The sequence below is a fragment of the Aquarana catesbeiana genome, linkage group LG05 (assembly GCF_042186555.1).
Source record: "Aquarana catesbeiana isolate 2022-GZ linkage group LG05, ASM4218655v1, whole genome shotgun sequence".
Taxonomy (NCBI): Eukaryota; Metazoa; Chordata; class Amphibia; order Anura; family Ranidae; genus Aquarana; species Aquarana catesbeiana.
The window spans coordinates 223,831,589-223,859,462 of record NC_133328.1 but is presented as its reverse complement, the minus strand read 5'-3'; the positions used below and the strand labels follow the sequence as shown (position 1 = coordinate 223,859,462).

General features: G+C 42.3%; 1 protein-coding gene across 1 annotated transcript in view; it reads right to left on the bottom strand.

Moving 5' to 3' along the window:
- The window catches only part of TRANK1 (tetratricopeptide repeat and ankyrin repeat containing 1), a 273,379-nt gene that overhangs the window by 50,261 nt on the left and 195,244 nt on the right, over positions 1–27,874 (bottom strand). Inside the window, exons 22-24 of the mRNA XM_073630592.1 lie at positions 23,410–23,498; positions 21,298–21,401; positions 16,369–16,501 (exon numbers count right to left, since the gene is read on the bottom strand). Of these exons, the coding sequence (XP_073486693.1) occupies positions 16,369–16,501; positions 21,298–21,401; positions 23,410–23,498 (326 nt within the window). The remainder of the gene's footprint in view (positions 1–16,368; positions 16,502–21,297; positions 21,402–23,409; positions 23,499–27,874) is intronic.

Below are 27,874 nucleotides of genomic sequence, written 5' to 3'. Positions count from 1 at the left end.
TTGAGTGACGGCACGATTCATAGATCCCTTTCTACATCATACAAAATTTTGCTGGACCTTCACGCCACCACTGACCCTCCTTTCTTGGCAAAGTGGGAAAGACTTGCAAACCACATTTACTGAACCAGAAAAGGAACATATACTTTTCTTTGTGCAAAAGTCATTGCTTTGTAGTAAATATCAGGAAATTTCCTACAGATTAACCACACGTTGGTACCGCACCCGTCACTTTTGGCTAAATTATTTCCCAATCAGTCTGAATGTTTTTGGTGCTGTGAGCAACACCCAGGCACTATTCTCCATATTTTTTGGCAATGTCCCAAGCTCCAAACCTTTTGGCAACCAGTCCTTCGACTCACAAATTTACAGACATCTCCCTATCTAATGACCCTGCTGCAGTCCTACTTAACTTTAATCCCATTGCAAGAAAGCGTTATCACAAATCTCTTCTTAAACACCTTCACAATGCTGCTCGGGCGTGTATACCGAGCCAATGGAATCAACAGTCTGCCCCTACAGTAGCCCAATGGTTCGCAAGGGTTAATAATATTGAACGGATTGAAGACCTGACTGCTACCATTCAGGATAAATCTGAACATAAGACCAGGTGGTTTTACTGGGATCTTTTCCGCTTCTCAGACGAATACCTCCACTATACATAGCTCAGCTTTAACCACTTGCCGACCAGCTGTTGTACAACTGCGGCCGAATGGCACGGCTGAGCGAAACGACGATATGTAACGTCACTTCGCCCTGTGGCCACTAGGGGTGCGTGCGCCCCCCCCCCCCCCCGAGCCGATGTGAGTGCCCGGCGGTCACGATCACCGCCGGGCTCCCGCGGATCACTGCTGACACACGGTGAACCGGGATCTGTGTTTGTGTAAACACACAGTTTCCGGTTCTCTGAGGGGAGAACAGACAGATCGTCTGTTCTTACAGAGTATGAATAGCAATCTGTCATCTCCCCTACACAGTCCCCTCCCCTCTTCAGTTAGAACACACATTAGGGAGCACATTAACCCCTTGATCACCCCCTAGTGTTAACCCCTTCCCTGCCAGTGACATTTTTACAGTAATCAATGCATTTTTATAGCATTGATCGCTGTATTATTGCCAATGGTCCCAAAAATGTGTCAAAATTGTCCAATGTGTCCGCTATAATGTCGCAGTCCTAATAAAAATCGCAGATCGCCACCATAACTAGTAAAAAAAAAATTAATAACAAAAATGCCATAAAACTATCCCCTATTTTGTAGACGCTATAACTTTTGCGCAATCAATATACGCTTATTGCGATTTTTTTTTTTTTTTTTTTACCAAAAACATGTAGAAGAATACATATCGGCCTAAACTGAGGAAAAATATTTTAATATATTTTTGGGGGATATTTATTATAGCAAAAGGTAAAAAAATGCGTTTTTTCAAAATGGTCGCTCTTTGTTTATAGCGCAAAAAAAAAAAAAATTAAATCGCAGAGGTGATCAAATACCACCAAAAGAAAGCTCTATTTGTGGGAAAAAAAGGACGTCAATTTTGTTTGGGTGCAATGTCGCACGACTGTGCAATTGTCAGTTAAAGCGACGCAGTGCCGAATCGCAAAAAGTGCTCTGGTCAGGAAGGGGGTAAAATCTTCCGGAGCTGAAGCGGTTAATGAGTGTCAAGGGCTTCAGGTTTAAACCTGACACCCACAATGCTCGATGAACACAGACTCTCCTTACCCCCTGGGTGGAACTTCCCTCTCCCCTATCACCCTACCACCCCCCCTCTTTTTTTCCCCATTTTCTTTCTCTCCCTTTTCCTCTCTGTCCTCCTCTTTTCTATTAAAATTAAAAAACTTGGTATGTCTTGACCCTAATGGGACACCCCACATTAAACTTCCCCCATGTCCCCCCCTATGGCAGTGTGGGCGATTGTGTAACCTGCCTAAGAAGAACCTTATTCTTCTGTATCATAGGTACCAGGACTGCCGGATTATTTATGTATTTATTCTCTGGTAATTACCTGATGCAACCCTATCGTGGATAGGATGCATCCAGATACTGGTCGCCTACATGTTATCTTGTACTGACAACTTATTCTGTGATGTTAACTTTTAATTGTGTATGTCGCACACCACTAAATAAATAACAAAAAAAAGAACTCTGGGAGTCATAGGGGAATGAACAAATGGCACTTCTTTGGAGACTCCCTATACAAAAGGTCTAAATCAAGGAAGGAAAGGCCTATGGTCTCTGAAACAAGATAAACAAGGAAGACAGAAGGCCTTGAATGTGCTGAGAGACAATTTTGGTCCAGGCGCAGCTGCAAGAATTAGAAGATTTGTCCCATACAGAAACTTTTGGGGTGAAGTATGCCTTTCATGCTTAATGATAGACCTTGCCAGTAGTAGATGTCCTTCCTTTTAGTATCATAGCAATAACCAACTAAGATGCCCCTTATAATCATAACGAGCAGCGCTTATATCAAATTCAGTGTTCAAATTCATCCTGACATAAAACTTCAAAACTATTATTAATCTAAGTGATCCAAATGATAATCACCACGTGCACTAACACCTAATAGGACTGCACTCAACAGCTGTTGTGACCCCCAAATTATAGAAAGAGAAACATACGGGGATAGAAGGGGAATAGGGTATGCAATCCCACCGAGCCACCCACGAGGGTACAGGGGAGAGGGGGTATGCCATGTATGTCTCCAGAAGGAAACAGGTATACCAATCTCAACAGGATGTCTTGCTGCCGAATATGGGGTGCTGTCCACTGAGGGGAATGGGGCAAGCATGGCTAAAGGTCTGCATGTGCCCATATGCCAGACTGGGGTGACGACTGGATCTAGATTATCCAGCCCATCGCCCAGGCCAGCAGTTGAGTGAAGATCTCCGCAATAAAAAATCCCAGGAAATAAAAGCCATGGAACCACAGGTCCCAGCAGGGAACTAGCTCCTCATATCTGAAACACTAGGCAGAAATAACTGCCTTGCCTAAAGCAAAGGGGAGTTTATACCACCTAGGACTACCGAAAGGTGTTGCTGTGTTCTGCCTAGTGTCAAGAAAAAAAGGAACGGTGTCATTCCCAATGCTGGTATTCTAGAAGAATAAAGTAGGACCACAAATTACATAATAACTTCTCATAGCTTGTTTAAGCAAGTCTGCATTGCTTCTGCATTACTAATACATACACATCCAGATATAAAAATAATAATAATACTTAGTTAACCTGAACACACACTGATAAGATTATTTACATTAAACTAACATTTTTTTTCACAATTATACCAGGAATGAGGTTCGCACCCCCTGTGGCTTTGAGCTTCACATTTGTGGGGAATTTATATGCTGATAAAACCATAATGCACTGCATGACCTTTGAATTATAGCCAGCAGGTCTAGCAGCTGCCTTACTTAAAGGGTTTGTAAAGGCAGGTTTTTTTTTATCTTCATGCAAAATGAATGTAAAAAACCTTGTGTGCAGCAATGTAAAAAAAAAAAAAATATATATTTTATATATATATATATATATATATATATATATATATATATATATATCAAAATACATACTGGCCTAAATTGATGAAGAAATGTGATTTTTTTTAACATTTTTATTGGGTACGTTTTATAGCAGAAAGTAAAAAAAAAAACTTTTTTTTTTTTTCAAAATTGTGGCCCTTTTTTATATGTTTACAGCACAAAAAATAAAAACTGCAGAGGTGATCAAATACCACCAAAAAAATGCTCTATTTGTAGGAAAAAAAAAGGACAAACATTTTATTTGGGTACAGTAGTGCCGTATCGCAAAAAATGGCCTGGTGTCAAGTGGTTAATGAGAAAGCATGCGTTACTGCTGTCTATAAAGTTTAGTATAACTAAAGGCAAAACTTGTTTTAGTTTTGGATGGAGTGGAGAGGGGTTAGAACACTTGTCAGTTTTTATTGCTGTCTGTGACCTTGTTAGGGAGATTCACTCTCTCTTTTTGTCTTGTTTACCGTTATCATTGAAAGTGAAAGTAAAAAAAAAATCCCATATTTTGGGATGTCGCCAGAAAAGTAGTTGAGGAGAAATATTCCAATTAGGACACTAGTTCTAGCGACCTGGAGGTACCCAAAAGATTCCATTAATTTGCAGGGATTTACTCTCACTTCCTTGACTATGGGACAGGAAGTGAACGTAAACAGGAGTTGTAATTCTCCTTTAATCTATCCAAAATGAAAAAAAATGTTTTGCCTATAGTTCTACTTTAGGCTACCTGAAAAAAGAAAATTGTATAAAATTTTCGTAATTTTCCTTTTCTGCTGCTAATTCATGGCAGCGCACATATGATATATAGTATCTCACAAAAGTGAGTACACCTCTCACGTTTTTGAAAATATTTTAGTCTATCTTTTCATGTGACAACACTGAAGAAATTACACTTTGCTACAATGTAAAGTAGTGAGTGTACAGCTTGTTATAACAGTGAAAATTTGCTGTCCCCTCAAAATAACTTACACAGCCATTAATGTCTAAACCGCTGGCAACGAAAGTGAGTACACCCCTAAGTGAAATTGTCCAAATTGGGCCCAAAGTGTCAATATTTTGTGTGGCCGCCATTATTTTCCAGCACTGCCTTAACCCTCTTGGGCATGGAGTTCACCAGAGCTTCACAGGTTGCCACTGGAGTCCTCTTCCACCCTTCCAGGATGACATCCACGAGCTGGTGGATGTTAGAGACCTTGCGCTCCTCCACCTTCCGTTTGAGGATGCCTCACAGATGCTCAATAGGGTTTAGGTCTGGAGACATGCTTGGCCAGTCCATCGCCTTTATCCTCAGCTTCTTTAGCAAGGCAGAGGTTGTCTTGAAGGTGTGTTTGGGGTCTTTATCATGCCCTGCTGCCCTTTGGCCCAGTCTCCGAAGGGAGAGGATCATGCTATGCTTCTGTATGTCACAGTACATGTTGGCATTCATGTTCCCTCAGTGAACTGTAGCTCCCCAGTGCTGGCAGTACTCATGCAGCCCCAGACCATGACACTCCCACCACCATGCTTGACTGTAGGCAAGACACACTTGTCTTTGTACTCCTCACCTGGTTGCTGCCACACATGCTTGACACCATCTGAACCAAATAAGTTTATCTTGGTCTCATCAGACCATAGGACATGGTTCCAGTAATCCATGTCCTTAGTCTGCTTATCTTCAGCAAACTGTTTGCAGGCTTTCTTGTGCATCTTTAAAAGAAGCTTCCTTCTGGGATGGCAGTCATGCAGACCAATTTGATGCAGTGTGTGGCGTATGGTCTGAGCACTGACAGGCTGACCCCCCACCCCTTAAACATCTGCAGCAATGCTGGCAGCACTCATATGTCTATTACCCAAAGACAACCTCTGGATATGACGCTGAGCACGTGCACTCAACTTCTTTGGTCGACCATGGCGAGGCCTGTTCTGAGTGGAACCTGTCCTGCTAAACCACTGTATGGTCTTGGCCATCGTGCTGCAGCTCAGTTTCGGGGTCTTGGCAATTTTCTTATAGCCTAGGTCATTTTTATGTAGCGCAACAAATCTTTTTTACAGATCCTCAGAGAGTTCTTCGCCATGAGGTGCCATGTTGAGCTTCCAGTCACCAGTATGAGAGAGTGAAAGCGATAACACCTAAAATTGAACACACCTACTCCCCCATTCACACCTGAGACCTTGTAACACTGAGTCACATGAAACCAGGGAGGGAAAATGGCTAATTGAGCCCAATTTGGATATTTTTCACTTAGGGGTGTACTCACTTTTGATGCCAGCGGTTTAGACATTAACCGGTTCAATACCGGGCATTTTCACCCCCTTCCTTCCCAGACCAATTTTTAGTTTTCAGCGCTGTCGCATTTTAAACGACAATTGCGCGGTCGCGATATAAACAAAAGAAGAGCGACAATTTTGAAAAAAAAAACACAATATTTTTTACTTTTTGCTATAATAAATATCCCAATTTTAAAAAAAAAAAAAACACTAATTTTTTACTCAGTTTCGGCCGATACATATTCTTCTACATATTTTTGGTAAAAAAAAAATCGCAATAAGCGTATATTGATTGGTTTGCGCAAAAGTTATAGCGTCTATAAAATACGGCATTTAAAAAAAAAAATTTTTTTTTTTTTTTTTTTTACTAGTAATAGCGGCGATCGCAATTTTTTTTCATGACTGCGACATTATGGCGGACACATCGGACACTTTTGACACATTTTTGGGACCATTCACATTTATACAGCGATCAATGCTATAAAATTGCATTGATTACTGTGTAAATGTGACAGGCAGTGAAGGGGTTAACCACTAGGGGGCGGGGAGGGGTTAAATGTGTTTCTTAGGGAATGCTTCTAACTGTAGGGGGAGGGGACGCACAAGGGGAGGAGACCGATCAGTGTTCTTCCGTTCTGGGAACACAGATTGCTCTCCTCTGAGCTGACAGGACGTGGATCTCTGTGTTTACACACAGAGATCCACGGTCCGGCCCGGTTAATGGGCAATCGCGGGTGCCCGGCGGACATCGCGGCCGCCGGGCACACGCACCGGGTCCCGAGCAACGCGGCGGGCGCGCGCCCCCTAGGCGGCCGGGAACCCGAGGCCGTCATATGACGTGAACCCAGGATGGGAGATCGCATCTGTGGACGTCATTTGTCTATGGCCGGGTAGGGAAGCGGTTAATGGCTGTGTGTTAGGGAACAGCAAATTTAGACTGTTAAACAAGCTGTACACTCAGTACTTTACATTATAGCAAAGTGTCATTTCTTCCGTGTTGTCACATGAAAAGATAGAATAAAATATTTATAAAAATGTGAGGGGTGTACCCCTTACAAGATCTAGAAAATCTATTTAGTACCCTTACACTTCCTAAATTAAATGAAGAACAAGTTGAGATGCTCGAGGCCCCACTGTCCGCAGATGATATCAAACTCGCTATCTCCCACCAGGCAGGCACAAACTCTCATGGAAGACACTGCAGTGCCCGACGACACTGGGGGGTCTTGCAGTCCCAGATGTTGGGACCTATTACTTGGCTGCACAACTCTCCCATTTCTATCATAGACAAGTCAGATAGATGCAGATATTTGGCCCTGGTGTCCAGTTCGGTGGACTCACAGTTCCCACAACCCTTTTGTGATGTACTGAGAGGGCTAAAGGGCTCGATGATATCTTCTCATCTCTCCAAACTCTCATTCCAGCAAGAGGATTTGTGACGTGAGGACTTCCAGGATGGATTGCCCTGTGTTTCATGATAACACCCCACTATGATACAATAAACTCCTTCTGGAGCTTCTTCAGGTTCCTGACTCCTACCATTTGGATATCTCGGGGAATATACCTACTATCACATGTACTCCATAATGGAGAAATTAAAACTTTTGACCAGTTGAAAATGGATTATACTCTCCCAAATCATATGCTCTTTTGCTTTTTTCAGGTACGTCATGCCCTCCACACTCAGTTTACAGCTACGTATCCCACTTTATCCTCCCTAGACATACTTGGTGATTTTTTGAGAAAAACTACGTCAGCTCATATCCCTCTTTTACAATATGCTCACCACACCCTCTACAACCAAATTAGCATACTCCATTAAACAGAAATGGCAGATGTGGCAGGTGAAATGGAAGACTGGGGTGAAATACTAGAGACTCCCAAACTAGTATCTCCCAAACTGTCTGACAGACTTATACAAATTTACATTACCCACAGGGCTTACCTGACGCCACAATGTCTAGCTAAATTTTGCTCATCTCGCAGCGACAGGTGCCTGATTTCTGCTGGCACCTTTGATCACATCCTCTGGCAGTGCCCTCGGATCCAGGGATACTGGTCTCAGATAGTTCTATTCTTGCACGACCAAATGGGTTCATCAGTATCCGTGGATCCCAAACAATGTTTGTTGGACTTATTCCCTGAAGATGAAATAGTTAAATTTACACATCATTTCTTGCATAAAACGCTGTTTATAGCAAGAAAAATAATAGCTCGCAACTGGATTCAGGCGGCAGCCCCTACGTTGTCTGCCTGGCTTGCCGAGATTAATAACACACTACCGTACAAAAAAATGGTTTACAGGAATAGAGGGTGCCCAGCCAAATATAATAAAATTTGGGATAGATGGCTGAAATCCTCTACAACCTGCACCTCATAATTCTGATTGACATATTTTATGCCTATGCAGTGTATCCTTTGGACTTTGTATTGTGAATATACAAATGTACAATATACATGGTCTTCAACGTATATATGGAAATAACTGACACCAGCAATACCGATTGAACTCATGTTTGTTCAATAATTTTTTATTCTTATATGTAGTATAATTGAGCAGTAAGATTATAGTCGCTATGCACATTACATTGTACAATTTCCCTGCACACTTCTTTTGTACTACAAGAAAGAACTCAAAAAACTTTTTTTTTTTTTTTTTTTTTAATTAGAAACAAAACAGTGAGGGGTGTACTCACTTTTGTGAGATACTGCAACTCTGCCCTATCGCTACCTACAGGACCTGTTGGAATCTATAAAAGTTTTGGGAGCAACATCCCTCATTCTCCGTACAAAAAACAAGATAAAAAAGTGAGGGTTTGTATTGGTTTGTCCTGAAGGAATAAGATGTAGGACTCTGTAGCCCCAAGTGCTTGCAGATCTGATACTCTGCCCCTTGAAGGTATCGCCTGAAGTTATCAAGGGACACTGCCTCTCGAGTGATGTCCCACTGCGCACTGCTTTCTGATGATGAACAGAGTCCTGGCAAGAAAATCTAGGACCAGAATAAAAACCCACTGGGGAGCGTGATTCCTCCTCAGGGCAAAGTCTCAGGAATGACCTCCTGAAGTGTTCCCCTGGCTCTCACACCCATTTTCCTGAAAGCGGGAATGGCCGAAAATTTAAATCCTTACGGAACTAGGCCAAGCACCAAATCCAGATCCATGTGAAGAAATGAAAGCAACTGGGCAACCTCCAGATTGTGAGGATCAATATTCTGCTCAGCTGCGAAGACTGTGAACCTGTTCCAGACTTCGGAGTAAATAGCATTTGTTGATGTCTTTTTGGACCCTTGCCAGGATTAAACCACTTCCAGAGGACGGCCCAAGTGCTCCAAACCTTCCCTCCCAATTTCCAGTCCATCCTGGGACAGGTGTTGTTGAAACGCTGGTAGCTGAAGTGCTCGGTCCAGACCAGGTTCCATGGCATGAGTAAACCCAAGGCCTGCGAGCCAATCAGCATGCTTGCTATCACAGTGGGACCCACAGACAACAGTCTCCCCTGGAACTTCGTGACCAAAAGCAGTAGAAGAAAGGCATCTGCTAGGTGACTATTCCTTGGGTGAGTGAGAGCATCCAGTTCCTCCAACAGTTGAGGGTAGCAAGAGAAGCACCTTGTGTCAAGTATGGGCCACATACTTGAGTGATATGGGAACCCAACTTTGAATCGGCTCAAGTGCTGCCTTCTGGGTTGCAAAAAGGAACGTCTATAGAATACAGTGTGCCCAGCCAGGGTAGCATAGGGATGTAAAAAGTCATCAATTCCAGGAGACCCCTGCATTGGGAAGCTGACAACGGCTTGGTCCATTCTGAGAAGGAGGAGAAAAAAACTTGCTTAAACACTGAACTTGGCCTGTGTATTGATGACTAGTCAGGGGTCTGCTCCAACTGTCTTGGCACCTCCTATCCAGCCAAAACACATCATGCCGACCAGAAGAATCCCCTAGTCCCTTCCCCCTCCCCCCGTCCCCTCTCTCTCCCCCCTCTACCCCCCCCTTCTTCACATGTCCCTCCTTCCCCCCCCCCTCTGATTTCTCCCCCCCCCCCTTTTTTTGTTGTGTTTTGTTTTGGTTTGTTTTTTTCTCCCCTCCTCTCCTTTTCCCTCCCCTTTCCCCCCCCCCTTCCTTCCCTCCCTTCCCCCTCCCCCCTCCTTCCCTCCCTTCCCCCTCCCCCCTCTTGACGATGATAGTGGTTACAGGGGTTTCATCATTCTGTTCGTTTTGATGCTTGACGGACTCATTAACTATGTGGGGAACTAGTGACAGCCCTCAGGTGACAATATCTGAGATCTGTTTATTTACTGTATACCTGTTTCAGATTTTTCGTTTGCAAACTTTTGTATTCAAGTGTATTATTGGTTGCTGTGAAAGGACACGCTCTCCCTTTTTCCCCTCCCCCCCCCATATGCGGCGGCAGGGCAGGTATCCGGTTCTCTCTCCCCGCGGCGGACATGTGTTTGCCCTGGCAGCCTTCACTAGGCTGCTTGTGTCCGTATGTCGGGGATTCTATGCCTGTTGACATCGGCGCGCGCTTGCGCAGTAGCACGAGGTCGTGTGCAGTGCGGGCAAACAGACCCGGGACGTCAGAGGCCACCTTCGGCGTGCCCTGACTTTCGGGTTGGGGAGCCCATATAGCGGCCATTCCTGGACCGCTGTATGGGCTGACGGACGCAGCCACTAAGCCTGCGAATGGACCGTTTTCCCCAAGGTCAGTTTTTCCCCCCCTATACACCTAATGTTTCTCCACCTCCTCTTTCTTCCAATGCCGGTCTGCACCTATATGAGGTGCAGAGGCATGTCTGCATTGGCTCTGGTTCACTCTTCCTTGTTACTCACACAGAGGTGGTTTTTTCCCCCTACCTAGCTGTTTCAACCAACTTTTCGCACGTTTATAATTGTATCTTTTACTCTCTGTCCTGCCTTGGTGTGACTGGCAGTCTCTCTTCCTCTCTTCCTATTCTGGTCTGTGGGGATATGGTCCATTCATATTAGCCATCTGATCTGATGATTACCTTTATATCTATTTTTGTTTATCCATAGCTTGATGGGCTTTCCTGTATGGTGACAAGCAGCATGATAATTTTGAATCCTTTAAATGTGATTACCAAACATATTTTCACGTTACCCTTGCATGCTGCCCATCGATACTTTTCGATAGCATCCACAGCTCATGCGCATTAAGGTGGCTTATCTAACATCGGTTAGTGCCAGCTCTGTGCTGTATATTCGTTTGCATAAATAGCTTACCTTTGCACAGCACATACCAAGTCTGGTGCCCCGTGGTGGTGTCCCCCCCCCTCTTTTTCCTCCCCTCACCCTCTCCTTCCTTCACCTCCTTTTCCCCCCTTCCTCTCCCCCCCCCCTTTTTCATTCCCTCCCTTCCCCTCTTCTCCCCTTTCCCCTTCTTTCCTCCCCCTCCTTTTTGCCCCCCCCCCCTTCCCCCCTCTCTTTGTCCCCACCCCTCCTTGTCCTTCCTGGCTCCCAACCCCTTTCCTCCTTCTCCCTACCCCTTCCCTCTCACCCCTCCTTTTCCTCACCACGCAATTAACGTTTTAACCACCATAACATCATTATAATTACTATTATTCTATTACCATTCTCCACCAAATTAGAGTCCGGTCATAGATCCCCCGTGTCCGCCGCGGGGGGATTCTGTGTTGGGTTCCGCTGTCCCACTGCTTCCGTCCGAGCCTGTCCTTAATGTTACTATGTATGTACTGTGATCTCTGACTACAACTGACTTATTATGTTTGCCGCTTCGTTCTACGTATGTAAATTTTTATATACTGTATGTATTCAGCTAAACTACTCTAAAATTACTTTATAGAGTTCTCCTGAAGAAGCGGTTCCAGCCGCGAAACCGGTCGAGACAATAATTCCACACACATGCTCTGTATAAATTCTGCGGGTTATCCTTGCTGTATGTAGTGTGGCACTTGTTTTTATGATTGTATGTTATATTATTGTGTTGTATTTTGATACTTTCAATCATTAAAATTTACATTTATATTTTTTTAGAATGTGGTAACTGCAATATTATTATTGAGTACCGCAATAGTCCCAATTTTCAAATTACGGGGGTGCAGGTGTGACTAGGCATGAGCAGCACTGCCGTCACGTCTCCACCTTCATACCTCTCTCCCCTTTTGAACAAGTAGGTCATCTGGAATCTGAGCCAACAGTAGAACACCATCCAAATAATGTTTCCTCAGAGGGGCTACACAGAGAATAGGACCTCCATAAAGGTCATCAGTGAGGTGGAGAGCCCTGAAAGGAAGACACACAAATTGAAAATGTCCATCTCCCACGAGACTCAGTTACTTTAAATTTAACACCTGTAAAATCCTGTAAATCTCTCTGAGGGAGAACTTAGAATCATTCCTCATTGTGGTCGTATAATATGGATGTACTGATAGAAAACATCCACCTCCTGAGCGGAATGTGCCATTCTGATCAGGATGAAGAAATGTTCTGGAGGGTGATGTCTGAACCACCAACAGCAACCAAATTTTACTGTAGCAGGCACCCACGGATGCCAAAAAAGGTGCTTTCCCATCTGTGCGCACAATTGACCACCCTGGCCTCCACCACACTAGCCGGGGGGGTCTCCCGTCAACAGGACTCATAAAGGTACCCTTGCACACCCTGCCATCTGCTCTTGAAGTTTTCCATTCTGGCAAAAGGATCTTGAGTCCTGGAATGAAGAGTGGGCCAAACTAGCAGAGAGAACACACCGTAGCCTCGACCTGTGAGGAGGAAGGCCAGACTAACCACTGATTGCTCTTGGAATAGTGCTAAGCGTTGGGATGTACATGTAACTTTTAATCACGACCAATAAAAAGTGTTCGACATTCCAAGGATATGTTCTGCTCTATGAAACTCAAATACTGTTATACGGCAATCAAGAGCCAACTGCAAGCACCTTCCATCTGCACAACAAACTGAGGACATCCAGGGTTGAGCAGCGGTGAGTCTCAGTCACAACTTCTGATCAGAGGGAAAAAATTATCATACAGGCACTTACAACCACCCTGCCTGAGGACGGGTTTGTTGACCAAGGAATGGGCTTTAAAGCCCTCTTCATGGTCACTGAATGCAGGACTGCCTTAGGGGAACATTGATAACAAAAATGGTACTTTATCCAGAAAATCCACCGAGCACTTAAACTCACTAAGAGCACTAATAACCTGCTCTTTCAGCAATTCATGGGGGATGGTGACCTGGAGATTCTGGGTTCCAACTGTATTGTGCTTGCCATTAAGTTCTGCGATCACTGGCTTACAAGCGTCCCCTGCCTCTCAACATGAATCTCTCAGATATCCATCAATTAGTCAATCGAGGACACAGCTAACGGAAACTGAATCTTCCTTAGGAAGAATAACACTCCTGGCAAAATGCATAATGGTAGCATCCAAACCTTTGTAATAGGATGCAGTGCTGTAAAGTGTGTGTTACTGCAACGCATTTAAAGTGCATTAGCACGCTGCAGTGCCATTCTTTTAAAAGAGAGGAGAGATGCAGCGGTTTCCTCCGGGTTAGCGTATAATTTTGCCGCTGCTTACCTATGTAAAACCTCATATCACTACCGCCACTCCTCTTAAATCAACCTCTTCACTTTTCCATTTATTGGGGAGTATGGAAGGCAATGCCTTGAAAATGTGATGTTCTGACTTCGAAAGCTCGATGAAGTCCACACTGGACTTGTCATAACATGGCGATGCTCTTTTAGCTTGACCTTAAAGCGGAGTACCACCCAAAAATGGAACTTTCGCTTATCCTGTTCCTGTAATGGGTCCCAGATGATTGACAGGAGGGAGGGAGCAGAGCCGAGCCCTTCCTGTGCCAAGGGGGAAGTGATGTCACCAGCCCAGGCAATGGAAGAGGCAGACTACGAGGGACCACCTAGCAACAGGCATTTAGAGGTAAGTCAAAAAAAATATATATATCCAAATGTTTTTTTGTTTTTGTTTTTTTAGAATTTGTCAGGTATTTTTGTTTTTTGGGGTGGAACCCCACTTTAATGTGTATAACAAATCACTTGGCTCATGCTCTGGTATTTACAATTCTAGATGCATACTCACTTAGCATGTCTCCAATGGTAAATTGAGTGGCAGGTGAGCACTGTTTTAAAAGGCAGGCTCTGGTTGTATCTGTATTCCTTTTTTTTTTTTGTTGCCAAGTAAAGACAGTAGCATTTTTTCCCGTTGGTATACTTGTAATAATTTACATTACAAAATCTTGATTTACTCGCTGTCTCCTGGTAGAGTTGGGGAGTGTCATGCATTACCGATCAGCTCGGTAAGACATACAGTGAGGGAAAAAAGTATTTGATCCCCTGCTGATTTTGTAGGTTTGCTCACTGACAAAGAAATGATCAGTCTATAATTTTAATAGTAGGTTTATTTTACAGTGAGACAGAACAAAAATAACCAGAAAAATGCATTTCAAAAAAGTTATAAATTGATTTGCATTTTAATGAGTGAAATAGGTATTTGACCCCTTCGCAAAACATAACTTGGTGAAAAAACATTTGTTGGCAATCACAGAGGTCAGACATTTCTTGTAGTTGGCCACGAGGTTTGCACACATCTCAGGAGGGATTTTGTCCCACTCCTCTTTGCAGATCCTCTCCAAGTTATTAAGGTTTCGAGGCTGATGTTTGGTAACGCGAGCCTTCAGATCCTGTCACATATTTTCTATGGGATTAAGGTCTGGAGACTGGCTAGGCCAATCAAGGACCTTAATGTGCTTCTCCTTGAGCCTTTGTTGCCTTGGCGGTGTATTCTGGGTCGTTTTCATGCTAGAATACCCATCCACAACCCATTTTCAATGCCCTGGCTAAGTGGAGGTTCTCACCCAAGATTTGACGGTACATGGCCCGTCCATCGTCCCTTTGATGCAGGGAAGTGGTCCTGTCCGCTTAGTAGAAAACCACCCCCAAAGCATAATGTTTCCACCTCCATGTTTTGACGATGGGGATGGTGTTCTTGGGGTCATAGGCAGCATGCCTCCTCCTCCAAACACACAGCGAGTTGAATTGATGCCAAAGAGCTTGTGTTTTTGGTCTCTATCTGACCCAAACCCTTTCATCCAGTTCCCCCCTGAATCATTCAGATGTTCATTAGCAAACTTCAGACGGACCTGTACATGTGCTTTCTTGAGCAGGGGGACCTAGCGGGCACTGCAGGGTTTCAGTCCTTCACGTCATAGTGTTACCAATTGTTTTCTTAGGGACTATGGTCCCAGCTGTCTTGAGATCATTGACAAGATTCTCCCATGTAGTTCTGGGCTGATTCCTCACCATTCTCATGATCATTAAAACTCCACGAGGTGAGATCTTGCATGGACCCAGACCAGGGGAGATTGACAGTTATTTTGTGTTTCTTCCATTTGCGAATAATCGCACCAACTGTTGTCACCCTCTCACAAGGCGATGATCTTGTAGCCCATTCAAGTCTTGTATAGGTCTGTATAGGTCTACAATCTTGTCCCCGACATCCTTGCACAGCTCTTTGATCTTGGCCATGGTGGAGAGATTGGAATCTGATTGATTGCTTCTGTGGACAGGTGTTTTCTGTACAGGTAACAAGCTGAGATTAGGAGCACTCCCTTTAAGAGAGTGCTCCTAATCTCAGCTCATTACCTGTATAGAAGACGTCTGTTCATTTCTTTGGCAGTGGGCAAACGTACAAAATCAGCAGGGGATCAAATACTTTTTTCCCCCTCACTGTTTACTGTATAGTCCCATTTATGATGCGATTGTAATTATTGTTTTTGTCATGTCCATGGATGCTCTTCATGCTGGCTTTGGGTGGGTTTACAAGGCTGCTGTCTCTTTTATTGTATTTTTTCTCCTATTGTTCTTTTTCTTGTTGTGTTTGTTTTTTTGTACGTAAGTTTTTTTTTTTTTTTTTAAACCTACAGGGTCAATAAAATCTGATGAGAAAAAAAAATTGTCATTATGGTACAAAAACCCTCAAATTGACCATTATTGAAACCAAACACCCCAAGGTGATCCAGTTTTTCCAAATTTTTGCAAATGAAGAAAAATGTTCGCACTGAAGTGGCTAAACCATGGAGCTTAGTATTGGTGTGATCACTGCAATCTGTCATCAGTTGGTGATCACAACATAAAGAGTCACTCAGATTGGATTGGTACACTGTCTGAATTGAGCCGTCCAATAATGGCTCCAATAATGGCTCGATTCAGAACCATTAACCAGAGCAATGGTTTCCCAAAGGTTATTTATCCAGTACTGTTCATAACTAGTGCTTGGCAATTAACCATCCACTACTTCATCAAAAAACAAAAAGTTTAAGGATTTATGTATTTCCAGCATTGTCTTCAAGATCACATGTAGAGCACTTTTTAAAACCTGTTTTGCATCGGATTTGACTCCAAGTTCAAGTTTGACAAATGCGATTCACCAAATCCTTAGCAAATCAAACATGGGCACATTTGCCCATCAAAGAAAAAGTATATTGTTCCATCATAGTTCCATTAGACCAGTAAATTGGGTATTTCTAAACCTTTAAAAAATTTTAAGCAGACCATCACGCCTGCCTTTGCAGCTCTTCTACATCAATTAACAACCCTTACCCCCTTACCTTTCCATTTTTCTTGCAAAGTTCTGCACAGAGATTGAATTCTTTGGATTTGTTTAGGCACTTCATAGCCAGTTTTGGTTCTCGGCACTCCAAGTATGTCTTTGCAAGTCTTAGATATCCAAGCTGTTTTTCCCTAAAAAATTATGTTTCATTATTAGAAAACTGCTTAAGCTGAAATGAGATACACATCTAGCAAACAACTTTTATTTTTAAACAATCACTGCATACCTTCATCCTAACAAAGCAGATACTTTATTTCTTTTTAAAAAGAATGCACATCATCTTAAACACCCATTAGACACTTCGGACAAGCCCCACAATTGTTTAATTGGCTGCAAATGTGTGATAAAAATGTCCTTTCTCCTAAAGCTTTTGTACTAGTTTAGGGTCTTGCCTATCCTTGTTCCATCCCATGTTCTTCGCTCTCTACAATGCCTCACTTTTAAGATCATCTGGGACTCCACTTGGGCTAGGTTGAATTGACAACTGCTGTAAAAACCTAGGACCAAGGGAGGGTTGGGGGTCCCTAAGATCTCTTATGGTTACAAATCGTCCCAGATAGCCACCATAAACCTCTTAATCCGGTACTAATTCATACATTTTTACTAAAGGCAGCTCTAAAATGCCACCTACTGTGAAAATGAAAATTCATATACATACAATATCTCAAATATAGCAGCATACATGAAAATAAGTGCATGGGTCTCAAAATTTGTATATTTTAACATTCAGTGTAAAAAGATAGTCCCAACAAAACAAAAAGGAAGAGACACAGCAATGGACAATGCTCTGCCTGTTTCAGCCTGCATAGAGCCAGGGCTCAGGTCACACAAGAATATGGGTCATCACTGAACATTTTCAGAAATGACTGAACCCGATTCAAGACAAGCTGCTCATTAGCTGCCCAACACTGAAAAAACCTGCAACAACCCAAGAAGGCTGGACTGTCTGATGACCATTCTTTAACCATCCATAGTGAAGGTATGTTATACAATGTCTTATAAATTATTGCCACTCTCCAATGACTAGTAATGTTTCTTTTTAGATCTGTGATGCCTTGAAAGTGAGAAGGAAATGCTGGAACAAGCTGCTTAACTCCAGAAAGAAAGTTTATTTCATTTCACCTTTGGCTGGAAGAATAAGTCACACCCATGCAGGAGCTAAAGTGTTTGATACTCCTGGCACAGAGGAGGAGTGGAGCCTCTTGGGGTGTATACGCATGTGAACCATGACCACTCAGTTGCAGAGGTTATGGCAATTTGGTAAGTTTTGTTTTTTTTTTTTTTAAGCACGGTAAAGAGATGGAAGATTTTGTGATAGAGGAGTGCGCACGTTGATGAGGGGTTTCCATCATTATTAAGCAATCGCATTGGCATCTTGGGACTATTTATTTTTCTTTGCACTGGATATATAAACTGTGGTTAAAGTCAAAGGCACATGCACTACTGGATATATAAACTTTGGTTACAATCAAAGGCACTTTTATGTGTATTTATTGTAATAAATGGTTTAAACCATTATTGCACAAGATTTTTTTATTGATTTGTTGGGACCTTTTTTGCACTGAATATTAGGATACGTCATGTCAATTTTGAGACACTAGCCCTTTATATTCATATTTGCTTTGATATTATTTGAGATATTGTATGTATATGAATTTTCATTTTCAAAGTTGGTGGGATTCAGCGCTGTCTTTAGTATAAATTTTTTATTTTATGTACAAAACGTTAAACTAACAGCTCTGTCCCTTATATATCAGAAGTGTTGCAAGCGCAGTCATACATATATATACACACACATATATACATACACATACATATAAACACACAGTGCTCAGCATAAATGAGTACACCCCAACAGATATGTCAGAAAACCTTTACTTTCCTTACAAAATCATAATTTTCTTTGGCACACTATACTACTAAATACTCCCACAATTGGGGCCCATTGATTGCAACCAAGATTTGTTGATTTGCACACACAAAAAAGTACTTTTCCTAACAAATTCATTCAAGACCATGTTGCAAAAATGAGTACACCCCAATGAACGCAAAGTTAAATTTTAGACAACAAAATCCTAAGTAACAAGCATTCAACTACAGATGAATCTAATTATTCATTAAACAGGCGTCCAGCAGACAGTTGATTATAAAAGGGCGTTGCTTTGGAAGTTAACACCTCAACAGGATCGTCTTCTAATGAGAAGGGTTAAGGAAAATAGCTATGCAAGTTCACTGCAATTAGATAAAGAAGTAGAAAACCAAACTAGGGTGACTGTTTCCTATGACACAATATGGTGTACACTGCAGAAGAATGGCATTCATGGGTGTCATCAACGAAGGAAGCCTCTCCCAAAGCCCATGCACAAAAAAGCCCACCTAGAATTTGCCAGGGCACGTGCTGAAAAAGTAGACTACTGGGACTCTGTACTCTGGAGTGATGAGACAAAGAAATATGTTTTTGGAATTGATGGCTTCAAAACTGTATGGCGTTGCAAAGGTGAGGTGTACAAAAACAAATGCATGGTGCCTACAGTGAAACATGGTGGTGGCAGTGTCATTCTGTGGGGCTGCATGAGTGCAGCTGGTGTCAGGGAGCTGCAATTTATTGATGGTATCATGAATTCACAGATGTACTGCTCTATATTGAAAGAGTAGATGCTACCATCACTCGGTTTCCTTGGTTGTCATGCACTTTTTCAACATGACAATGATCCAAAACACACATCTAAGGCCACTGCTGCATTTCTGAAGAACAACAACAGGGTGAAAGTGATTCAGTGGCCAAGTATGGCTCCTAATCTGAACCCAATCAAACACCTATGAAAGAAGTTGAGCATCACTCTCCATCCAGCATCCAGGCTCTAAAAGAGGTCATTCTTGAAGAATGGAAAAATATAGATGTTGCAATACATCGCCAACTTGTTCATTCCATGCCTAGAAGACTTGGTGCGGTCGTTACAAATCATAGAGGTCAAACAAGATACTAGATATAATAGTTTTTGTTGTGGTGTGTATCAACTAATTTGGGTAAAACTATATATTTTGTAATCTAAGTTATATTATTAGCCTTACTTTCATGTAATGAGCTAAACAAATGTTCTAAAAAAAAACTCAGCGGTGCCATCCTGGGCGGGCATCATATGAAGTCCACGGCCTCCGGAGGTCTGGGGGGGCGCACGCCCACCGCGTGACTCGGGAGCCGATGCGCGTGCCTGGAGGCCGCAATGTCTGCCGGGCACCCGCAATTGCTGGTCATAGAGCAGGAACGTAAATCTGTGTGGATGTAAACACACAAATACACGTCCTGTCAGGGGAGAGGAGACAGATCGGGTGTTCCTAGTATATAGGAACACCGATCGGTCACCTCCCCCAGTCAGTCCCACCCCCCCCAGTTAGAATCACTCCCTAGGTAACACATTTAACCCCTTGATCACCACTAGTGTTAACCCCTTCCCTACCATATTTATAGCACTGATCGCTGTATAATTGTCAATGGTCCCAAAATAGTGTCAGAAGAGTCCGATCTGTCCGCCGCAATGTCACAGTCCTGACAAAAAGCACAGATCGCCACCATTACTAGTAAAAAAAAAAAATAAAAAAATAATAAAAATGCCATAAATCAATAACCTATTTTGCAGGAGCTATAATTTTTGTGCAAACCAATCAATATAGGTGTATTGCATTTTTTTTTTTTTTTTAACCAAAAATATCTAGAATACATATTGATCAGCCTAAACTGAGGAAGATTTTTTTTTTTTTTTTTTAAATTGGGATATTTATTATAGCAAAAGGTAAAAAGGTGTTTTTTTTTTTCAAAATTGTCGCTCTTTTTTTGTTTATTGCGCAAAAAATAAAAACCGCAGAGGTGATCAAAATACCACCAAAAGAAAGCTCTATTTGTGGGGAAAAAAATTAACAACATTTCATATGGGTACAGTGTGGCATGACCGCGCAATTGTCATTCAAAATGTTACAGCGCTGAAAGCTGAAGATTGGCCTGGTCAGGAAGGGGGTGAAAATGCCCTGTATTGAAGTGGTTAATGATACATGTGACAACAACATTTTATGCACCTGGGAGCTTTGGCTTGATCATTTTTCATCTTCACAGCTAATGAAACCCTTTTTGGAACTGTAACGGTAGTATTGTTGAGTCTGTTTTGGTTAATGTGAGCCTCTGAGGGAAGCCTCCCCTCTCTTTCTGTACACTTGTTCAATCTTCCCTTTTCTTCCTGCTTTGCCTGTTTTTCTCTCTTATAACCCTCTTGCGTCTATCTTTTTTATGGCCTCTTCCCTTTGCTACTTTTTACAACATACAAGTGGCCCCCCCTCCTCTGACGGATGACCGCAAAAGGGAAAAGGGAAGTCACAGTATTTTCACCTTGCTCAAATGAGATCATCCCTTAATGGGTCTCTTTAAAATATAAGTATTTCTCTAGCTTAAGCCTAGTACACACTACTAGTTTATTTATTCGTTCAACTCAGTGGTTAATCTACTGATTAACAGTCTACTACTGGTTGTTTTATGTGTCTTTAACATTACATTCTGGAGAAAGATTTCTAATTTGCTGTACTCTTTTTATCTCCCATTTTCACAAGGGTCGAGACACTCTTGGCACTTCTGTACGAAAACTGTTATAATTTGTATGTGTACCAGGTTTAATCTTTTTTCAATAAAAACAAAAGAGTAAGACAAAGAATGCAATCAAAGATAGTGAGGTGCATATCGTGCTTCAGTCCCACAATCAGCAATATCTTGAGCACTGGGGCCCACTTGGGAGAAAATGAACAGAGCAGGCAATGTGCATTATACAACATGGAATACCTAAATATAGGTGTAAACTTGTATAAAAGGTGATATTAGGCTTTTAATAACAAACTGTTACTTAGATGAACCTTAGTGTCAAACTACTGAAAAATATGTACTCACCTTACACTTGCACTTTTGGTCTGCAAATTTAAAACTTCATCATGAGCAAAGGCAAGTTTCTCCTTCTCAACTGCTCCACCTTTCTGGTAACATTTAGCAGCAACCTGAAAACAGGGGTTTCCCCAGTCATTAGTCAATAAAAAAACATTTCACAGTTATAGTAAAAACTCAATAGTACGCACCCTGGATGTACTTAAAATACTGACAAGTTTAAACGCATTACAATGTCTATGTTTCCCAAACTCTGTTTTATATGATGCTTCACGATATGCACACTTTCAAAAGGAGGACTAGAAGACATTACATACCACATGTATGTATAGTGGAAACAGCAGAAAAAAATGTGGTGGTAATCAAAATAGAAGCGACTATTCACAATCTAGTGTGGGTAATTGGCTTTATGCAATTCAATCCACACAACAAGTAAAACACTTCACCCACTGGAGTATAGACAGGCAACTGTTTGTCCTTCAATAAACTGACCAGCTTTCCACTATCCTGTCTGTACTCCAAAGGTAATGGATATTAACCTAATGCCCTTAAGAAGTACTGGTATGTTCTCAGGTTGAAGTGGTTATACTGGGATCATTGCTGCAGCTACCGCCTTGATCCCGGTAGTTTGCAACTGGCGATGGGCTTTCCTCTAGGTGTGGTCCAAGCAGCTCCACCACTGCCCGATCACTTCTATAGGGTGCAGATGGGGGCCACCTTCCCACCGCCATTCCTGGGCTCTTCTGTGCAATTGGAAAGCCCTGCTGCATCCACTGTGGCCAGCTGCGCGCAAAGGACAGGCAGGTACAGCCGTAGACACCCCTTCTCTTTAACAAATGAAACAACAAGGATTTTGTCACGTCTGGTTTTGGTTTGTTGTTTGAAAACCATTACCAGCTTGTAAAGTTCTTGATCAAACTAATCTCGGTTTGAAAAGATGCTTTTAGGGGCAGAGGAGAGATCTGGGGTCTAATAAATCCCAGATCTCTCAGTAATGAGTACCTGTCTTTGCCCATGCTATCACAAGGGATGTTGTCTATCCCTTGTGATAGCAATAAAGTAGAATTAAAAGAAACAGTGTAGAAAAAGTAAATATAATAATAATAATAATAAAAAAAAAAAGATAAGTGGCTGCTTCCCCCAATGCTCAAGAGCAAATGTGAATGCATAAATAGGCCTCTCACACACACACGTAAATGGTGATTTCACCACACATACTTAAGTGTAACATGTTTGGTATTAAAAAAAAAAAAATAGTAAAAGGTTTAGAACGGGGGTCAGCAACCTGTAGATCGCAATCAACCAGTAGATTGCGAACAGGTGACTAGTAGATCACGGTCTGGGTTTGCTGACCCACCATTCCAGCGCATCACCAAACAGGGTGCAATGCAGAGGGACTACTTGTAAAGTTGGAGCTGTAGTAGGGAGCCAGAGCCACCTAAGCTGATGCCTCCTCTGTAGTGCTGGCTCCTGCCCCATGCGGATTGATGCCAACCGCACTCCACCTCTTATCCCGGCTATCGGTCTCCAGAGTGGTGCCAGCAGCAGGAAAGAAGACATCTTCAGGTCAGTGTGAAGCAACACACTGGGTATAATAGTATAGGTCTCCTTTCACACTGATGCAGATGCACTGCAAGTAAACCACAGCACATCAGTGTGAAAGCAGCCTTATAGGGGGCTCAGAATAGTATAGGATTCATTTACATTTGCAGTTTTGGGGTGGTAAAACCCCATAATTAAGACGTGTTTTTATCTGACTGTGTGCACAGGTTTAAATGTTCACAGTGCCTCTTTAAATATGTTGTTCTGAAGTTCATGCAATTTGCAAGCTAACCACCCCAGGTAAAGAGCTGTTACGACAGAAAAAACTGAAATCAAATGAATGAAAGGGACTGGCAGAGAAGGAGAGTTAAGGGCTATATGCTGGAAGTCCTCCAGTCAGGAAATAATGAGAGCTCTATCCGACTTTCTGAAGCTTTTGAAGCACACCAAGAAGCTCACAGTGTGCAGTGAAACCAGACTGAGCATTTTCAAGTTCAGGTTTACGCCATTTTTTTTTTTTATACGAGTATAAATTCCTTTACATGCATTAAGAAAAAGATTACATTGTTAAAAAAATACCTTCCAGCACTTGTGGTTAGCATAATAGTCTCCCCTGGAAATCCATTCGCTCTTGGTGGAAGTTTTCACAAACATGTTATCATCAAGATCTGGATAAAAATAAATCACAGAGATACAAAACTGTAGTGCAGAAGAGTGGAGCAAGTACACATACCTGCACAATTAGAAAATACAGAGACACCATAATGAACAGCTTCTACTTTACGCCATTATGCAATACTCTTAAAATTCTCTCTGACACTAGAGCCCTGGAAGGGTTCTGGCCACCAGCACAATGTTATCTGATTCTAGCTATCCTTTGCTTTTCTTCCTCTTCTGAATTTTTATGTCTTGTAAATGGATAATCTATTGTCTCCCCTGCCTCTTTTTTACCTGGTTTTCACTGCCATCCTTGGCACATTGCACATTACATTTAGGCTGCATTCACACCTGAGCGTTTCAAAGTCACGCATTTTTACCAAGTTTTTAACCACAATTTTGTTCAGGTCACCAAAGTAAAAGGCAGAAAAACGCCTTTCATCTGCCCCGATGAAGCTCATGTTCTTTTTTGAGCTTAAGACGTTTTTCAGGCGTTTTGCTTTAGGTGACAAAACGCTCAGTTGTGAACAGGTGCCATTGAAATGAATGTGATTTTGCTTGTTGGGCGTTTTATGAGCTGAAAGCGCTCAGGTGTGAATGCAGCCTAAAGTAAATTGGAAGGAGGAGAGTAAATTTTGCCCTCTGCCTTTACGAACGTTGGACACTGGTTGTTACAATAAGCAGTTAAAATACTTTTCTTTATGGTTTCCCAGTGGTCACATGACCACACAGCTCGGGGTTGCTGCTGTGGCTGGTTGGAAGAGACTCACACAAAGCCCAGTGTATTGGTATTGGTGAGGGGACAGTACTAGTCTGGGAATTCCTCATCGTTGACTGCAGAGCTCCAGATCCTGAGCAGTGACTGTGAAAGCTGTCATGTGACTACTAGAAAACAGATTACTCACTTCCCACCCGGCAGAATGACGGCTGGGCAGGGGTTTCATTGTTCTGAGTGGATGTCGCATGACGTCCTTCAGAACAAGCTGCTCGTGCGTGCCTGCTTGGAAACACCGCATCTCCAATCACAGTAAAGAGCCTATGACGTAGGCTCTTCACTATGTGATCAGCTGTGCCCAATCACAGCTGAGCAGTGTAAATAGGAAGTGTCGGTTATCGGCATTCCTCTCCTGAAGAGGAGAGCTGATAAGCGGCCTTCCTCAGTGAGGACATCTGCTCTGATAATCAGTGCAATGATGATCAGTACAGCCCCACCAGTGATGCCTGTCAGTGCCCACCAGTGATGCCAATCAGTGCCCACCAGTGATGTCAGTCAGTGCTCAGTGATGCCAATCAGCGCACATAAGTGAAGAAGAAAAATTGTTTACTTACAAAACTTTATAAAGGACACTAAGAAAACTTTTTTTTCCCAAAAATTTTCGGTGTTTTTTCGTTTGTTCAGCCAAAAATAAAAAACCCAGTGGTGATTGAATACCACCAAAAGAAAGCTCTGTCCCAAAAAATGATACAAATTTTGTTTGGGTACAGCATGGCATGAAAGCGCAATTGTCAATCAGAGTGCAACAGCGCTGAAAGCTGAAAATTGATGTGGCTAGCAAGGGGGTAAAAATGTCCAGTATTAAAGTGTTTAAAAAAAAAAAAAGGTATTTACAAAACTGATTATTAGAAACAGTGTGCATCATAGTAAGGGTAGAGGGCAGATATATAAAGCTTACATAGCATTACATAGTAGATAGCATATTTCCTTCTTATATTGGTTACTAGAGAGGATGTTAATATTTGTTGTGGAATATCTTCTTTTTCTCATTCATTTCTACTTGGTTTCTAAAATGGTTTTAGGTTTTTTCCTCCCTCCAAAACAAATTGCATCTCCTTTAGTTTAGAAACAAATCTAAAACCAAATTTTATCAAAAGGTACCGCCATGTAACTACTAGCTCTGTGCACTAAAGCCCAATAGTTTTTTGGCTAGAAAGAGGAAAAGATCCTCTAGATATTTACTGCTGTGTTCCTATTCAGAGTTGAGAATTTAAAAAAATTGCTTTTGGGTGCAAAAAAAAAAACACAAGCTCTGGTCCTGAGGTAGAACACAATATCCCCATGTGGCCCACTCTGTGGATGAGGACTAGGCCCTCAGCTCAACAGGCTGGCATCTGTCACAAGGATCTTCTAAAACATAGGTGTGCGCATGGGGTGTGCCTAGGCTAGAGTTGCCACCTCATCCCTTTAATCCCGAACACATATTAATTTCACAGGTTCTGTGGCTAATTGAATGCAGGTAAGGGACTGAGTTTAATTACCACCTTAATCAGCCACAGAACCTGTGTAATTAATATGTGTTTTGGTTTAAAGGTATGAGCTGGCAACCCTAGCCTGGGTTCACCCTAATCACCCCCTGTGCCAGCCAGGGCTTTTTTATGGTGAAACGGCTGGGTTCGCTAATGGACACTCACTGGCAGTGACAGTGCTGCCAGTGAGACAATTTTGATTAGTGTCTATACTCCTAAACCGACCTATGAGAACTGCAGCTGCGGAGTAAGCTGGCAGCTGGCCGCATTTCCCTCTATAGTTCCGGTAGCAGTTCTCTTACTGTAGGCTGCGGAGTAATACAGCTGCACTCTGCCTGCCCTCCAGTGCTTCTTCTGCTTTCATAGGATAGTAGGTCAGCAGCATCTATTGGGGAGCATGGCCAAATCTAGGAGATTAGATTTCACTTCACTTACAATGTTTAGCCAGCAAAAACCCCCCTTCCTCCCCTCCATGACATGAACAGAAAAGGAGAGAGGGCTCAATCCTCTCTGCCTCCTCCCTCCCCCAGTACCCTGTGTCTGCCCCGCCCACACTGCAATCATAAGAAAAAAGCATAAGAGGCAACTGTTCCAGTGGGAACATAGACAAACGCCAAACCAGGATAACTGGATGCTTGAAATACACTGCGTTTCCAAAATGTGTATGGCAGTGAGTGTGCTTGGCAGCGATCAGACTCCACCTGTAGGCAGTTAATGCTTATAAAGAATAATAAGGACAGAATATCGCTAAAGGGACTGACAGAGGAACTACGCTCCACGCAGGATCTATACTTCCACAGGACGTGTGAAATCAGGGACTCTTGGATTCTATTCGCTTACTAAGTAGCTACATTTGAAGCTTCAGCGATATCCTGTCCTTATTATTCTTCATAAGCATTGACTGCCTACGGGTGGAGTCTGATCGCTGCCAAGCATACTCACTGCCATACACATTTTGGAAACGCAGTGTATTTCAAGCATCCAGTTATCCTGGTTTGGCGTTCATCTATGTGCCCACTGGAACCGTTGCCTCTTTTGCTTTTCGTATATGGAATCATTGAATTGAACTAAAATATATCTGACTATACCTCACTCTCTACCCCTGATGAAGGTGTTAAAAAACTGGAAACGCGTCGGGTATCAGGGTACACTACCCATTGGAGAGTATTGATGTCATTTTGTATATTATGATTTTGTTCTGTGTTTTGGTTTTTTGTTTAATGTATGTATTTTGTAGACGTTACACGGCTTTTTACCTATTTGTATAGATTTACATTTCATTATTAAAGATATTTATTCTTACATCAGAGCTGGTGGTCTTTCAAAGCCCCATTCAGGGGGTATTTCTCTTTGCTCTATTGCACCAGGGATGGGACCACCACACTCTTCATCTGACATGGTAGAGGTCTCCTTTTCTTCTATATGTTTTCAAAGAATCCTGTATTTCACCTGAAGTTATTTGTGGGTTTTTCTTTGCATCCCAAACAATTTCCCTTGCAGTTGTGGCTGAAATTTTTACCATGGTTTGGTTTCAACAGAACCCCTAAATTTCCACTTCTTGATTAGAGTTTGAACACTGCCGATTGGCATTCTCAATTCCTTGGATATCTTTTTATATCCCTTTCCTGTTTTTACAGTTCAACTACTATTTCCCGCAGATCCTTTGACAAGTCTTTTGCTTTCCCCATGATTCAGAATCCAAAAACGTCAGTGCAGCACTGGCTTAAAGATGCAAGGGTCTGTCAGGAGTCCACAAACACATTGACCTTTTATACACACACACACACTAATTACAAGCAGGTGAGGATGGTTACCTTTAATTGCCATTCAAACCCTTTTGTGTCCACTTGTGTGCATGTTATCAGGCCAAAATCACCAGGGTATGTAAACTTTTGAGCAGGGTTATTTGGGTTTCTGTTGTCATTATGATTTAAAAAGAGTAAACACAGTTGATAATAAATGGCTTCAGACAAACACTAACCATGAGTGAAAGAAAAGTTTTTTTGTTATTTATATTCTCTGAAAAATGGCTAAGAAATCATCAATTCTGCCAGGGTATGTAAACTTATGAGCACAACTGTATGTTATAAAAGATGAAAGGAAGGAATGACGTCCCTAACTCCAGAGCCAGATTTCTGTGCCA